Source organism: Ramularia collo-cygni (genome assembly GCF_900074925.1).
Source record: "Ramularia collo-cygni strain URUG2 genome assembly, contig: RCC_scaffold04, whole genome shotgun sequence".
Lineage (NCBI taxonomy): Eukaryota > Fungi > Ascomycota > Dothideomycetes > Mycosphaerellales > Mycosphaerellaceae > Ramularia > Ramularia collo-cygni.
The window spans coordinates 433169-448300 of record NW_019716258.1 but is presented as its reverse complement, the minus strand read 5'-3'; the positions used below and the strand labels follow the sequence as shown (position 1 = coordinate 448300).

Genomic DNA, 15132 nt, shown 5'->3' with positions numbered 1-15132 from the left:
CGATGTAAACTTTCGGCACCCGACAACGTGAGCAGCACATGGCCTGTCATGGGTGGTCGCAGGCGATTGTCGTATCGCAGTGTCGGTGTCGCTACCAGCGCCAACAGGTATTGAATATAACGCTCTCCCCGCAGCGCTGCTGTTTGGAGAGCAGGATCATCTACACCTTTGTTGTATCGTTCCCAGACCAGCATTCCCGCAACTCAACTTGCACTTGTTTCAATCTTTAATATACCACCCCCATTCAACTGAGCTAACCGCACAGACATGTCTCCCACCACTCAACCCGAGCCCATCGCCATCGTTGGATCTGGCTGCCGTTTCCCTGGCGGCGCCAACTCCCCAGCTGCCCTGTGGAAGCTGTTGGAGAAACCCATTGACGTGGGCAGCGACATTCCGGCAGATCGATTCAACACTACAGGCTTCTATCACAAGGATGGAACCCACCACGGTACCACTAATGTTAGACAGTGTTACTTGCTGCAGGAGGATCTCAAGACCTTCGATGCAGCCTTCTTTAATATCAGCCCCAACGAGGCAGACAGCATTGACCCTCAGCAACGTCTACTCCTCGAGACTGTGTACGAAGCCCTGGAGGCTGGTGGACACACTATCGAGGGACTGCGTGGGTCTGACACCGCTGTCTATGTCGGAACCATGGGTGTTGATTAGTACGTTTTCAGCAATATTCAATCGCGCTCCATGATACTGATGATCATACCTCAGCAACGACACCCTCCTCCGTGATCTCAACACGATTCCGACCTACTTCGCTACGGGAACGAACCGTGCGATCATTTCCAACCGTGTCAGCTACTTCTATGACTGGCACGGCCCAAGCATGGTATCTAGAATGCGAGCCCCCCTAATTACCATTACTGACCCATTTGTAGACCATCGACACTGCTTGCTCGTCCAGTTTGATTGCTGTCCATCAGGGAGTCCAGGCCCTGCGCAGCGGCGAGTCTCGCGTTGCTGTGGCATGCGGAACCCAGGTCATTCTCGGACCTGAGGTTTTCATCTTTGAAAGCAAGATGAAGATGCTTTCGCCTACCGGCCGCTCTCGCATGTGGGACGCCGACGCTGACGGTTATGCTCGTGGTGAAGCCGTGGCTGCCGTCGTGCTGAAGCGTCTGAGTGATGCCATTGCCGATGGTGACCACATCGAGGGTATCATTCGTGGAACCGGAGCCAACCAGGACGGTTTCTCCAACGGTATCACCGTTCCCAGCTCCGAGGCCCAGGCTGCTCTCATCCGTCAAACCTATGCGAAAGCTGGCTTGGATTTGAACAACGTCAACGATCACCCTCAGTTCTTCGAGGCTCACGGTACTGGTACGAAGGCTGGTGATCCCAAGGAAGCCGCGGCCATCTTCGAATGTTTTGGTCAAGAGGCCCGCGACGAGCCGCTGTACGTCGGTTCTGTCAAGACCGTCATCGGTCACACCGAGGGTGCCGCAGGGTTGGCTGGCCTTTTCAAAGCTCTCGGAATTGTTCAGAACGGAGTTATTCCCCCTAACCTCTTGTTCAACAAGCTGAACCCAGCCATTGAGCCTTTCTACAAGTACCTGAAGGTTCCCACTGCTCTCAGCGAGTACCCAACTCTCGCTGAAGGTGTTCCACGCCGTGTGAGTGTCAACTCATTCGGTTTCGGAGGCAGCAACGCCCACGCTATTCTGGAACAATACAATGGCCCAGTAGCCTCCGAGGAGTCCGCCTTGGTGCCTGCCTTTGCTCCCTTTGTCTTCTCGGCCGTTTCCGAGGTCACCCTCATTGCTCAGCTGGAAGCCTTCTCCAAGTACCTTGAGGCGAACGAGGATGTCAACCTCTCTGACCTGGCCTTTACACTTCACGCGAGAAGGAGTCAGTTGGCTGTCAAGACATCATTTGCTGCCTCTTCTGCCGCACAGCTCAAGACGAAGATCGACGAGAAGATCGCAGAAGCCAAGGCTAACGCCAGTAAGCCCATTGGTGTTCGCGCCAACTCCAAGCTTGTAACTCCTGGTATTCTCGGTGTCTTCACCGGTCAAGGTGCTCAATGGGCTGGCATGGGCGCACATCTTATCCGCTCATCGGAGTTTGTCAGCAAGATCGTTGCTGATCTCGAGGACTCACTCAACACTCTCCCTGAGGCTGATCGACCTGAGTGGAGCCTCCGCGAGCAGATGCTTGCTGGAGACGACACTTCTCGTATTGCGGAGGCCGAGCTGAGCCAGCCGCTGTGCACCGCCCTGCAAGTCATCTTGGTCGAACTTCTGAAGACCGCTGGTGTCGCCTTCACCGCCGTTGTTGGACATTCCTCTGKAGAGATTGCTGCCGCGTACGCTGCTGGACTTCTTTCGGCACATGATGCCATTCGCGTAGCGTACTACCGTGGTGTGCACACTAAGCAAGCCGGCTCCGCCACCGGCCAAAAGGGTGCCATGTTGGCTGCTGGTACTTCCTGGGAGGATGCAGAGGAACTCGTCAACCTCCGCGCATTCAAGGGCAAGATCGCAATTGCTGCACACAACTCCCCTGCGAGTGTCACACTGTCTGGAGACATGGATGCCATCGTTCACGCGAAGAAGGTCTTCGACGAGGAGAAGAAGTTCGCCAGAATGTTGAAGGTCGACAAAGCCTACCACTCTCACCACATGGTTCCTTGTGGCGATGCCTATGTCAAGTCCTTGAAGGACTGTGGAGTCAAGGTCAACATGAACGCGGACAACTCTTGCWCGTGGTTCTCATCTGTGACCCCAAGCGACAAGGCAGTCGTTGCCTCAGAGGATCTTGAGGGTATCTACTGGAGGGACAACATGACAAACGCAGTCCTCTTCGCCGATGCTGTCAAGAACGCCGTCAACAGCGATCCATCCATTACCTACGGTCTCGAGGTTGGACCACACCCTGCGCTGCAAGGTCCTGCCTCCCAGGTTATTGCCGATCTACGACCCAACGGCCTCCCCTACTCTGGTCTTCTCAGCCGTGGTAAGAACGACATTGAGTCCTTTGCACAAGCTCTTGGATTCCTGTGGACCCATCTCGGCACACAGGCCGACATCCAGTCTTACATCAGGGCGGTCGCTCCTTCGTTGCGACCAAAGCTTGCCATTGGTCTCCCACGCTACCAGTGGAACCACTCAAGAATCCACTGGCATGAGTCTAGGAAGTCTCAGAAGATGCGTGGCCGAAGCGATCCTTTCCACGAGTTGCTCGGAGTCCTTTCGCCAGACTCTAACTCTCACGATTTGCGCTGGTCTAACGTGATCAAGCCATCTGAGATCGCATGGTTGGACGGCCATCAATTGCAGGGCCAGACAGTTTTCCCGGCTGCCGGTTATGTGGCCATGGCACTCGAGGCAGCTCGCTACCTTGCTGGAGACAAGCCTGTCGAGGTCGTCGAACTTCAGAACTTGACCATCCCAAGGGCCATCACATTTGAGGAAGACGACAACGGTGGTGTTGAGACTCTGATCACCCTGACAGGTATTACTACCAAGCAAGGTACCACCACGGCCGACTTCTCCTGTTACTCGTGCCCCGGCTCTGGTACCGACCAGGAATTGGAGCAAATGGCCAGTGGATCCGTTAACATTGTTTACGGCAACCCGGACATGGAAGCTCTGTCGTCTTCCCTTCTCGACACATCCAACATGGCAAACGTTGATACCGATCGCTTCTACAGCTCTCTTGGAAAGCTGGGCTACGGCTACTACGAGACTTTCCGTGGAATGTCGGAAATGAAGCGTCGCTTCAACCAGTCGTCGGTCATGGTCGACACTTATCCCTACTCCGACGTTGACACCACCGTGTACTGGGTTCACCCAACTTGGCTCGATGTTGCTTTCCAGGCATCTATGCTTGCGTACTCCGCTCCAGGCGACGAGCACCTCTGGTCTCTGCACGTCCCAACGTCTATCCGCAGCATCAGAGTCAACCCAGAGGCGTGCAATGCCCTGCCGACTACTGCATCCAAAATTCCTGTCTGCGCGACCCTTGATGGACCAGGCGAGTTCCATGCTAGCATCGATCTTTTCACCGAGGACGGCGAGTATGCCATTGTTCAAGTCGAGGATCTCACCATCAAGCCTTTCGCTCCTGCAGGCAAAGCCGACRACAGACGTTTGTTTTCATACACAAAGTTCGACGTGGCATCGCCCGATGGACCGTCCATCGTCGGCGATGTGCGCCCATCGGCCGAGGAGATCGAGCTCGCGGTTGTCTGTGAGCGGGTGTCATACTATTACCTCCGCAAATGGAAGGCAGAAATCACTGAGGAAGATTGGAAGTCTGGTGCGGCACACCACATGCACCTGAGGGAGTACATGAACCACAACATTCAGCGAGCAGCCTCCGGCCGTCACCCATGCTTGAAGAAGGAGTGGGCTCAAGATACCGCCGAGGAGATTGAGGCTTTGATTGAGGAGTACTCTCACGCTATCGACATCAAGTTGATCGCCGCCGTCGGCGAGAATATTCCTGCTGCAGTGCGGGGAGACACCACAATCCTGGAACACATGTTGCCCAACAACATGCTTGACGACTTCTACAAGCAGGGTCTCGGATTTGCCCGATACAACTCTTTCTKGTCGAGCATGATGAAGCAGTTCGTCCACCGCTACCCCCATGCGAAGATTCTCGAGATTGGTGCTGGAACTGGTGGAGCTACCAAGGCAGTATTGGGAGCCATGGGTGACACCATGTCCTCCTATACCTACACCGACGTTTCTGTTGGTTTCTTCGAGAAGGCCGGCGAGATGTTCAAGGCCTACAGCGACCGCATGACCTTCAAAGTGCTGGATGTGGAGAAGCCTCCCACCTCGCAGGGCTATGAGGCGGGTGTCTACGATGTTATCATCGCATCCAACGTCTTGCATGCCACGGAGTCTCTTCAGAAGACGCTGGAACACACACGCTCCCTTCTCAAGCCTGGTGGTTACCTCATGCTGCTCGAGATCRCTAACAACGGACCCATCCGCTTCAGCAACTTGATGGGTGGTCTTTCTGGTAAGCAGTATTCTTTCCTGTTTTTCCAGAAGTTCTTTCGCTAACAAATCGTAGGATGGTGGGCTGGTGTTGACGACGGAAGGAAATATGCACCAACCATTACCCCTGGAGAGTGGCACTCTGCCCTGCGCAAGGCAGGCTTCGCTGGTGTTGATGCTGTAACCCCTGAGGTTGACGCTTTGGCCTGGCCTTTCTCTATCAGTAAGTCGGCGATGCCGCACGCGACAAACGATGCTGTCTATGTGTAAAGGTCTTTGCTAACAACATTCCTACTAGTTGCTTCGCAAGCAGTGGATGATCGCGTCAACTATCTGCGACGACCACTTGCCGCCAAGAAGAACCCCGTCAACCTTGACAGTGTTGTCATTCTCGGCAACGAAAGCCTTGAGACTTCCAAGATCGCCGAAGAGCTTGAAGAAAGCCTTGGACGTTACTGCCAGAAGGTTACTGTCCTCAGTGGCCTACCCACCGACGCCGAGGCGCTGGAACTGGATCCTATGTCTACCTTTGTCAACTTGGTTGATCTTGACACTCCGATCTTCAAGAACGTCACCGACGAGAAGATGAATGGCCTCAAGCGAGTCTACGAATTGGCTCGACACATGCTCTGGATCACCAAGGGAGCTCAGATCGAGGAGCCTTACCACATGGCCTCTATTGCCTTCAGCAGAGCCATGAGCCACGAAGCAGGACACATCAACATGAGCCACCTCGATGTTTCAGACTTCGGAAACAATGTTTCCAAGGTCATTGCCGAATACCTGCTGCGACAGGTCGCTCTCGACGAGTGGGCAGTGGCTGGAGAGACCAAGGACAAGCTTCTCTGGTCGATCGAGCCCGAAGCCTTCCTCGACCAGGGCACTCTCAAGATTCCTCGCCTCGTGGACAGCGTCGACTGCAACGCCAGACTGAACTCATACAAGCGCACCATTACAAAGACTGTGCCGGTCTCCAGCGCCAATGTGCACATTGAGCAGTCTGCCACTTCGCAGCCCGCTCTGGTGGAGCAAGTTCTCTCTGCCAAGGCAAAGGATGGCGAGAGCCTCGTGAACATCGAGTCTTCCAGTCTGAAGGCACTCCACGTTGCCGCAGACACATTCCTGTACCTCGGCGTAGGCAAGGACCAGGAGACAAAGGAGAGTGTTGTTACTCTATCTGCTTCCAACGCCAGCCGAATCGTTCCAGTCGCAACTGCAAAGATCGATGCTGTGGGCTCGCCAGAAGGCCTTCTCACTGCTGTCGTAAGCGAAGTACTCTCTGTATCCCTGATTGACTCTGTCCACATTGGAAGCCAGGTTCTTGTGCATCTGGAGACGAAGGATCGATACCTTGCGGAGGCCTTGTCCAGGCGGGCAGCTGCCAAGGACATCAACCTGACCTTCACTATCGACACTGAACACGATGATGGCAACCTCCCCGAAGAGTGGGTCACTCTCAGTGCTCGCGCTCCTCGTCAAGTCATCCGAAAGGTTCTCTCCGCCGCGAAGCCAACACACTTCTTGGATCTCACCAAGCAAAGCCGGGGTAACGTGAGCGAGCTCAGCACAACCATCTCCGCAGTCCTACCCGTGAGCTGCAAGCAGATCGATCCATCTGAGCTGTCCCGCGACATTGCCACTCATGCATACACCTCGGCCGCAGGTAGTCAACTGCTTGGAGCTCTGTTGGAAGCTGTCATAGCCGAAGTAGAGGAGGTTGAGCAATTCGAAGACCTGGTCAGCGAACTTGCGGACATCCAAAACGGGCCAAACCACGCAACCGCCATCGTCGCATGGCCACAGAGTGGAGACGTTTCTGTCGAAGTCCGTCCTCTTGAGGCCGAGCATCTTTTCTCGGGCGAGAAAACCTATGTTCTCTTTGGTCTCAGTGGTGAGATTGGACGCTCGATCACCGAGTGGATGATCCAGAACGGTGCTGGAAGTGTCGTTTTGACCAGTCGTAACCCCAAGATCAACGATGAGTGGCTGGAATCTTTCGAAGGCACCGGCGCATCGGTCAAGGTGGTTGCATTGTGAGTCTATCATTCCCATGCACATGATGCCGGAATACTAACATTGATTTCTCCCAGGGACGTCACCAACAAGCAAAAGCTCGAGGAAGTCATCGAGGAGATCAGAGAGACTTGCTCTCCCATCGGTGGTGTCGTCAACGGTGCCATGGTCTTGCACGACTCTCTCTTCTCTGGCATGTCCACAGAAATCATGCAGAAGGTCCTCGGTCCTAAGATCGATGGTACCAACAACTTGGACGAACTGTTCTACGACGAGCCACTTGACTTCTTCGTCATGTTCTGTAAGTTTTGTCCTGATGGATAGAGGCTTTTGATAGCACTAACACGATTATAGCATCGTCGGCTTGTGTCATTGGTAACTCCGGACAGTCCAACTACGCTGCATCCAACGGCTACTTGAACACTCTGGCCAGACAGAGACGCCAGCGTGGATTGGCTGCTTCTGTTGTTGATATCGGACGTGTCGCCGGTATTGGATACGTCGAGACTGCTGGCCAGGCTGTCATTGACCAGCTTACTCGCTTTGGTCTCATGGCTATCTCTGAGTCTGAGTTTCACACCATGTTCGCCGAGACGATCCGGGCTGGATACCCAGCTGCGACAGACAAGGACTCAATTCCTCACGCTGTTGTCACCACCGGTATCCGTACCATCCGTGACGATGAGGACATTGGTGGCCCATGGTTTGAGAACCCTCGCTTCTCACACTGTATCATCGAGACAAAGAGCTTGTCGTCGAATGATGCGCAAGCGGGAACCAAGACGTCGCTTCCAGTCACAGAACAGCTCTCCAAGGTTACGACCATGGAAGAGGCACTTGRGGTGCTCAAAGGTATGCTATCAAAAAGCCTAACGATACAAAAAGTGCGGCACTAATGAATCTGCAGAATGCTTTGTTAACAAGTTGCGGGTCATCTTGCAATTGGGCGACCAGGAAGTGGACCATGACGCTCCCCTCGTCGAGCTCGGTGTTGACTCCTTGGTTGCGGTCGAAGTCCGATCCTGGTTCTTGAAGGAGCTGTAAGTGCATCAAGCGACGATCTTGTGGATCGAAACTAACAACATGACAGGAAGACGGACATTSCAGTGCTGAAGGTGGTCGGAGGTGCATCGCCAGCAGAGTTGTGTGAGCTCGCCTTGAAGAAGCTGCCCGAGACACTTCTCCCAGGTATGTCGAAGAGTTAAGATGCTCCTATAGATGAATCTATCCATGTTCTCCGCCCTCTGTTCACTTGATCTTGATCTTCAGTCAATAAAACGGTGAGGCGCGAGGTGTACAACTGTCGCTGACATCCTATCGCCTTCTAGGCATCGGAGGTACACCCGCGCAGGATACGCCTAGACCCGTCGTGAAAGCCATTGCAAAGCCCGTTGTAGCGCCGATTGTAGCACCTGTCGCAGTGCCTTCTGTCCCACCTCCTGCAGCGCCTATTGCGAAGCCTGTTGAGGTGGCTGCTCCACCACCTGTTGTAAAGGCGGTTCCAGCAGCCGTCGCAAAGGCTGCTCCTGCGCCAGTTGAGAAGAAGGTCGTTCCAGCTCCCGTTGAGAAAGCTACGCCAGCACCTGTTGCTAAACCAACTGCGAAACCTGTCGCGAAGCCCGTATCGAAGGTCATCCCCAAGCCAACAACGAAGCCTGTCTCTAAGCCGGTAGCGAAATCTCTCGCAAAGACCACTGCTGCCGCACCCATTACGAAGCCCACCGTTGCCGCTACACAGTCTGCGCCAAAGGTCGCCGAGTCCCTCAAGCCGAGATCAATTGTGACAAACAAGACCTCATCAACCACGCCTTCCAACACTTCTGCGGACAAGACCAGCAAGACAGTCAAGCCTGTAGCAGCCACACCTGCCAAAGTTGTCGCCCCACGTCCAGCTATTGTGAAGCGTCCGGTCGCTGCGTCCAAGCCAGTTGTCAAAGCTCGCCCAAAAACCTTTTTGAAGACCGAGCCGCTCTCATTCGGGCAGTCTCGCTTCTGGTTCTTGCGTCTGCTGCTCGAAGATCAGACCACATCTAATGTTGCCTTTTACTACCACATCGCCGGTAACCTGCACTTTGGCAAGATGGAGAAGGCCATTCGCACCGTCACTGCAAGACACGAGTCGCTGCGCACTTGTTTCATCGAGGATGAAAACAGACCAGACCAGGCCTTCCAAAAGGTGATGAGCAGCTCTCCCCTGAGACTGGAGCGCAAGTCGATCTCGTCCTTTGATGAAGTCCTGGTTGAGTATGCCGAACTCCAGAAACACGTCTTCGATCTGGCGAGTGGTGATCTGGTCCGATTGCTTATCCTGTCGCTTTCGCCTACATCCCATTACCTTTTGGTCAACTACCACCATATCGTCATGGACGGAGTCAGCTTTCAAATCTTCCTCTCCGATTTGGAGAAGGCGTACGATGGCAAGCCTATGGGACCACTGCCGCAGCAATATCCAGATTTCACCGCCGCTCAGCGGAAAGCATTCGAAACTGGCGGCATGGATGCTGACGTCAAGTATTGGAGAGAGATGTTCCCAGCAGGTGAACAACCACCAGTCTTGCCGCTGTTACCCATGGCTCGAGTCAGCTCACGAGGAGCAATGAAGAAGTTTGGTGTTCACCAGGTTGGTGCCCGAATGGATGCCGACTTGGTTGCCCGCATCAAGACTGTGTCCAAGACGCAGCAATCAACTCCCTTCCACTTCTACCTCGCGGCATACAAGACTATGCTGTTCTGCTTTACACAGGCCAAAGATCTCACCATTGGTATCGCCGATGCCAACCGCCGTGAGTCAACCCGGCCGTTCAGCGGCAAAGAGTATGCTACTAAGAATATTGGATACTAACTATGTGATTAGTCGATAGCGAGGTCATGGGAAGCATTGGATTCTTCCTGAACCTGCTTACCCTCCGATTCAAACACAACGACGAACAACCATTCGGGGATGCAATCGCCGAAGCTCGCAAAGCAACACATGGGGCTCTCGAGCACTCGCGTCTTCCATTCGACGTAATGCTTGCCACATTCAACGTTGAACGCTCTTCTACCCACAGTCCTTTCTTCCAGGCCTTCTTCGATTACCGACAGGGCGCCCAGGAGAAGCATCCTTGGAGCAACCTGCAGTTCGAGTTCCAGGAAGTGCACCCAGGCAGAACCGCTTACGACATCACGCTGGACGTGACTGACGGTGGAAACGGTTCTCTAATCATGCTCCGGGCACAGAAAGCCCTCTATGATCTCACTGCCGCCGAGCTTTTGCTGGAAACGTATACTCATTTCTTGGAAATACTGTCCAGAGATCCTAAGCTTCTCCTCAAGGACACGCCGTTGTTCAGTCCAAAGCAACGCTCTCGCGCTGCTGAGATTGGTCGAGGTGAGTCTCCATCCTTTCCACAAAATACAAGTCAAGTATCAATTTGCTAATAACTGTTGTAGGTCCGAAGTTGGTGTCTGACTGGCCAGGCACACTGCCACTCCGCATCGACCAGATCGCGCAGCAGAACGCAGGAAAGATTGCACTCAAAGATGGCTTTGGCAGCAACCTCACCTATTCGGATCTGATCAACCGCATCCAAGCTATCAGCGAAGAGCTCCAGAATGGCGGAGTCGTTGCTGGGTCCAGGGTGCTTGTTTTCCAGAAAGCGGCGTCTGACTGGGTCTGCTCCATGCTTGCTATCATGCGCCTGGGAGCCGTATACGTGCCGCTAAACCTAAGGGAGCCCCTGCCGCGCCTGGCATCCGTGGCTGTAGACTGCGAGCCGAAGGCAGTGCTCGTTGACGAGTCAACTTTGGGTGACGCATCGCAGCTCAATGTAAGTCAAATTGCCACATATCGTGGACGATGGAGACCGATGCATAATCGACCCGTGCTAACTTTCGCTCTACCTAGGTGCCCAACGCGCTCGTTATCGACGTGTCTTCGGTCAAAATGATCCCCTCGGCCACAGTCGAGAACGTCTCGAAGCCAGATGCTGTTGCAGCCATTCTATACACCAGCGGTTCTACCGGAACTCCAAAGGGCATCTCAGTAACCCATTCCGGTCTGCGAAACGAGATCGAAGTAAGGACTTGAACGTTGACAAAACTCGATAACATCGCTAATCTGAATTGTGATATGCAGGGCTACACCAAGACCTGGGGATTGCGCGCAGAGAACACCCTACAACAGAGTGCCTTCACCTTCAATCACTCCTCTGACCAGATCTACACTGGTTTGTCCAATGGTGGAACAGTCTACGTTGTTCCTTGGGACAAGCGTGGTGATCCGATTGAGATCACCAACATCATTCAAGAGCACAACATTACTTACACCAAGGCAACGCCATCAGAGTACGCTCTTTGGATGAAGTACGGAGGCGACAATTTGCGAAAGGCAGACAGCTGGCGATTTGCATTTGGCGGCGGTGAAGTCCTCACCAAAGCCGTCACGGGCGAGCTCGCCAATCTCGACCTGCCAGGACTCCGTTTCTTTAACAGGTTCGTATCTCCTTCTACATATTGAGACCACCGGAGCACTACTGACATGTCTTTCCAGTTATGGTCCAACGGAGATCAGTATTTCATCAACAAAGATTGAGATTGACTACCGTACGTATCTTTGGAGACACCTCCGATATCATTCGCAATCCGAAGCACATGTTGACTGATTTGATACATATATAGGCGACAAAGAGCTTGGACAAGATCGAATTCCCTGTGGATACTCGCTTCCCAACTACCAGAAGTATATTCTGGATGAACAGCTGAACCCACTTCCAGCGGGCATGCCCGGCGAGTTATATATTGGCGGTGCCGGTGTCTCTCTTGGATACCTGAACAACGAGGAACTCACGAACCACCATTTCTTTCCCAACAAGTTCGCCAATGCCGACGACCTGTCGAATGGCTGGACACGAATGTACCGCACCGGAGATATCTGTCACCTACAGAGCGATGGCGCCATGGTGTTCCACTCGAGAACAGCGGGAGATTCACAAGTCAAGATCCGTGGTCTTCGTATCGAGCTGTCGGACATTGAAAGCACCATGGTGTCTGCGTCCGACGGAGTACTGGCTGAGGCTGTAGTCACCCTACGTGAGGGCGATCCAGGATTCCTTGTCGCTCACGTCGTGTTCGATCCAAAGCACAGCGTCGCCGACCAAGATGCCTTCTTGGAGCACCTCTTGACACGTCTTGCTCTTCCGCAGTACATGGTTCCCGTTGCAGCATTCGCTCTCGACAAGCTTCCTCTGACTGCCCACTCCAAAGTCGACCGCAAGGCTCTCAAGAACATGCCGCTTCCGCAGCGGATCAAGCAAGCTTCTGAGGATATCGAGATGAGCCAAACCATGATACAGCTGAAGAGTGTATGGGAGCAAGTCCTAGACTTTGAGAGCAAAGATCTGTCATTCGACATAACGCCCTCGACCAACTTCTTCCTGGTTGGTGGAGACTCCCTGTTGGTCATCCGACTCCAGGCGCAGATTCGTCAGACCTTTGGCGTCGTCGTCCGCCTGGTCGATCTTCTCGGAAACACCTCTCTGAACCGAATGGCAAGCAAGATTGAAGAAGCATCCAGCGCAAAGGCCATTGAATGGGACCAGGAAACGACTCCCCCATCCGTTCCGGAATTCCTTGCGAAGGTGCCGACTTCGTCTCCCATCAAGAAAGAATCCCTCACTGTACTCATCACAGGCTCAACTGGAAATCTCGCCAAGACACTTCTACCACAGCTCTGCGCCGACCCCAACATCAGCACCATCCACTGTGTGGCTGTAAGGGACGTCAAGAAACTCCCAGAATCGTCAAAGATTGTGTCGCACGTCGGCGACTTGACAGCTCCGCTCCTTGGACTGACAGAGCAAGACTTCTCCGCGCTGTCAAGTCAAGTCGACGTGGTTCTGCACTTGGGAGCCGCGAAGAGCTTCTGGGATCCTTACCATGTGCTCAAGGCAAGCAATGTACAGTCAACGWAAGAGTTGATCAAACTTGTGAGTATCACCGCGACTAAGACTTCGCTTTCATGTCTATAATGCTAATGCAATCCTCCAGGCGGCTCCCCGCAAAGTGCCAATTCACTACATCTCAACAATTGGAGTCTTCCCAGGCGAGTCCACCGACGCAGTCTCGGCTGCTGCTTTCACCCCTCCCGTCGACGGCAGCAACGGCTACGTCTCATCCCGATGGGCATCCGAGCAGCTCCTGGAGCGCTCATCCGTAAGTTTGGGAGTACCCTCATCAATCTACCGCTTCCTTCCCGCGGCCAAACTCGACTCACCAAAGGACGTCCTGGACGAATTCGTCCGCTTCGTCGACATTTCCGGTCTCATACCCGAGATGAGCGACTGGGAGGGCCGCATCGATATGATTCTTGCCGACAAAGCTGCCAAGTGGATCCATGGTTCCATGTCCAGCAGTAGTAGTAGTTCTACGCAGTTCTCACACCTGGAGAGTCCGGCGGCTATTGGCGTCGCTGCACTGCGTRACTACCTCAGCGAGCAACGTGGAGACCGTAAGCTTGAGAGTATGCCTGGTCTTGCATGGATTGGACGGATCAAGGCGCTTGGTTTCCCGTACTTCTTGACTTCGCAACAGGCAACGGTTGGAGGTAGTGCAGACGGCGCGGCGTTGGAGTCGAGGAGATAGACATTCGGCATGTTGTTGTTGTTGTTGTTGTTGTTGTGTTGGATTCTTGATGGACATGATATTTTTGTTTAATACATACCTACTTGAATGTGTGGCGCTGGTCGGGCACATCCATGTTAGCCAATTAGTTTACTCTGAAAGCTATATTGAGTTCTAAACTTGTCATTATTTCCTCTTTCGGAGCTTGGCAAACTGCCTTTTTTCCCCCCACCCCTCTTTTTCGCCCCATCGCCGATGCATTCGAACAGCGCCACATGTGGATGATACGATTCAATCTACGCGAAGAGTTTCGCTGTCAAGGTCCGAAGTCTGTCTTTGACATGTTGTTGATTCAATGCCATTTATTATTTATTGGAGTGATGAGGCAGTCAGTGAATGAAGTAGTTGAGCCAGACCTCTCAAAGACTTGCCTGCCTGTCCAGCGAGATTACCTACAATTCCTTCCACCCACCCAATTGGCGGAAGTTTTGGCGAGCTGACACCGAACTCAACGTTTTTTCAACATCCCATGCTTGAGATGAACGTCGTGTGTTTTTGATGAGTCGTACGCCGCAGGTCTCTCCGAGGAATTGAATGTCAGGGCGGTCTGTCCCACGCCAATCCAAGTTCTTTGCCATGTCTGTAAGTGAGGCGGACTACTCACTCGCTAGAAGAGAGAGGATTCAGCCATTTTTCCCCACACAACATCAACGGTCTCTATTCTAGTGTATCCGAGTTGCATCGTGAAGGTCCACTGGAACACACGGCTCGGCTGCGAATCATGCCACTACGCGAATCATCCATCCACTGTGCGTGCGTGCGTGCGTGCGTGCGTGCCATGATGAGGCGTTCTTCGGTTCCGTCTCCACAGTGCGTGCGTCTGAGACCTAAGTAAGTCTAACTTGGAGGGTCAGGGACGGAGTGGACGGACGGACTCGCAAGCCTCCTGTTGTAACCCTGCAGTGCACTGCCTTGGGTGGTGAGTGCTGGTGCTGCGTACGTGTGATTTTCGGAAATCGCCGGCCCTTCTTGAGAAAAGTAAAAAAAAAAAGAGCCGTCAGTATCTTACTATCGCCTCATTAATCTCTAATTAGGCCTGATCGAAAACTTCGGCCAGACCCACTGGAAATTGTTGTTGCATCCGTCTTCTCTCATCAAGGCCGATTTTTTGAGTAAAATGCTGGCGGCCTGAGGAGGAGTCCAAGTTGTCGCCGTATCATCACATTATTTCAATGATATCCACAAAGAGCTGCCGCTGATAATTGTTACCTACCTACCTAGCGATGGGATGTAAATCAGCCTGGTGAATGAAACACAGTGATAGGCTGACACTAGGTCATGGCCGGTGAACGGCAATAATGCAATCTACCCCATTGGCAATCCCCGGCCTTTGTGGAAAGATGTCCCACGAAAGAAAACACGGCCCCCCCAGAGAAAAACTCACCGACTGATCGTAAGCGTCGTTCGGCACGGCAGTCGGGCGCTGAGTGAGACCACACGCACGTGTAAGGTAGTGCGGGTGACCAGGGGTTACTTAGTACGAAAACCCGAA

The 15132-nt window shown here is 53.4% G+C and overlaps 1 protein-coding gene; it reads left to right on the top strand.

The window, feature by feature from the left end:
* Positions 1-267: 267 nt before the first annotated feature.
* On the top strand, positions 268-13601 carry RCC_03313 (related to polyketide synthase; the record flags this gene model as incomplete). XM_023768603.1 has 17 exons in its annotated part: positions 268-671; positions 727-844; positions 894-4989; positions 5044-5190; positions 5266-7000; positions 7058-7281; positions 7335-7832; positions 7888-8020; positions 8071-8168; positions 8309-9763; positions 9835-10350; positions 10413-10789; positions 10867-11037; positions 11098-11453; positions 11512-11564; positions 11640-12946; positions 13008-13601. The coding sequence occupies 17 exons, from the start codon at positions 268-270 to the stop codon at positions 13599-13601; spliced, it is 12282 nt and encodes a 4093-aa protein (XP_023624371.1).
* Between the last annotated feature and the right edge of the window lie 1531 nt (positions 13602-15132).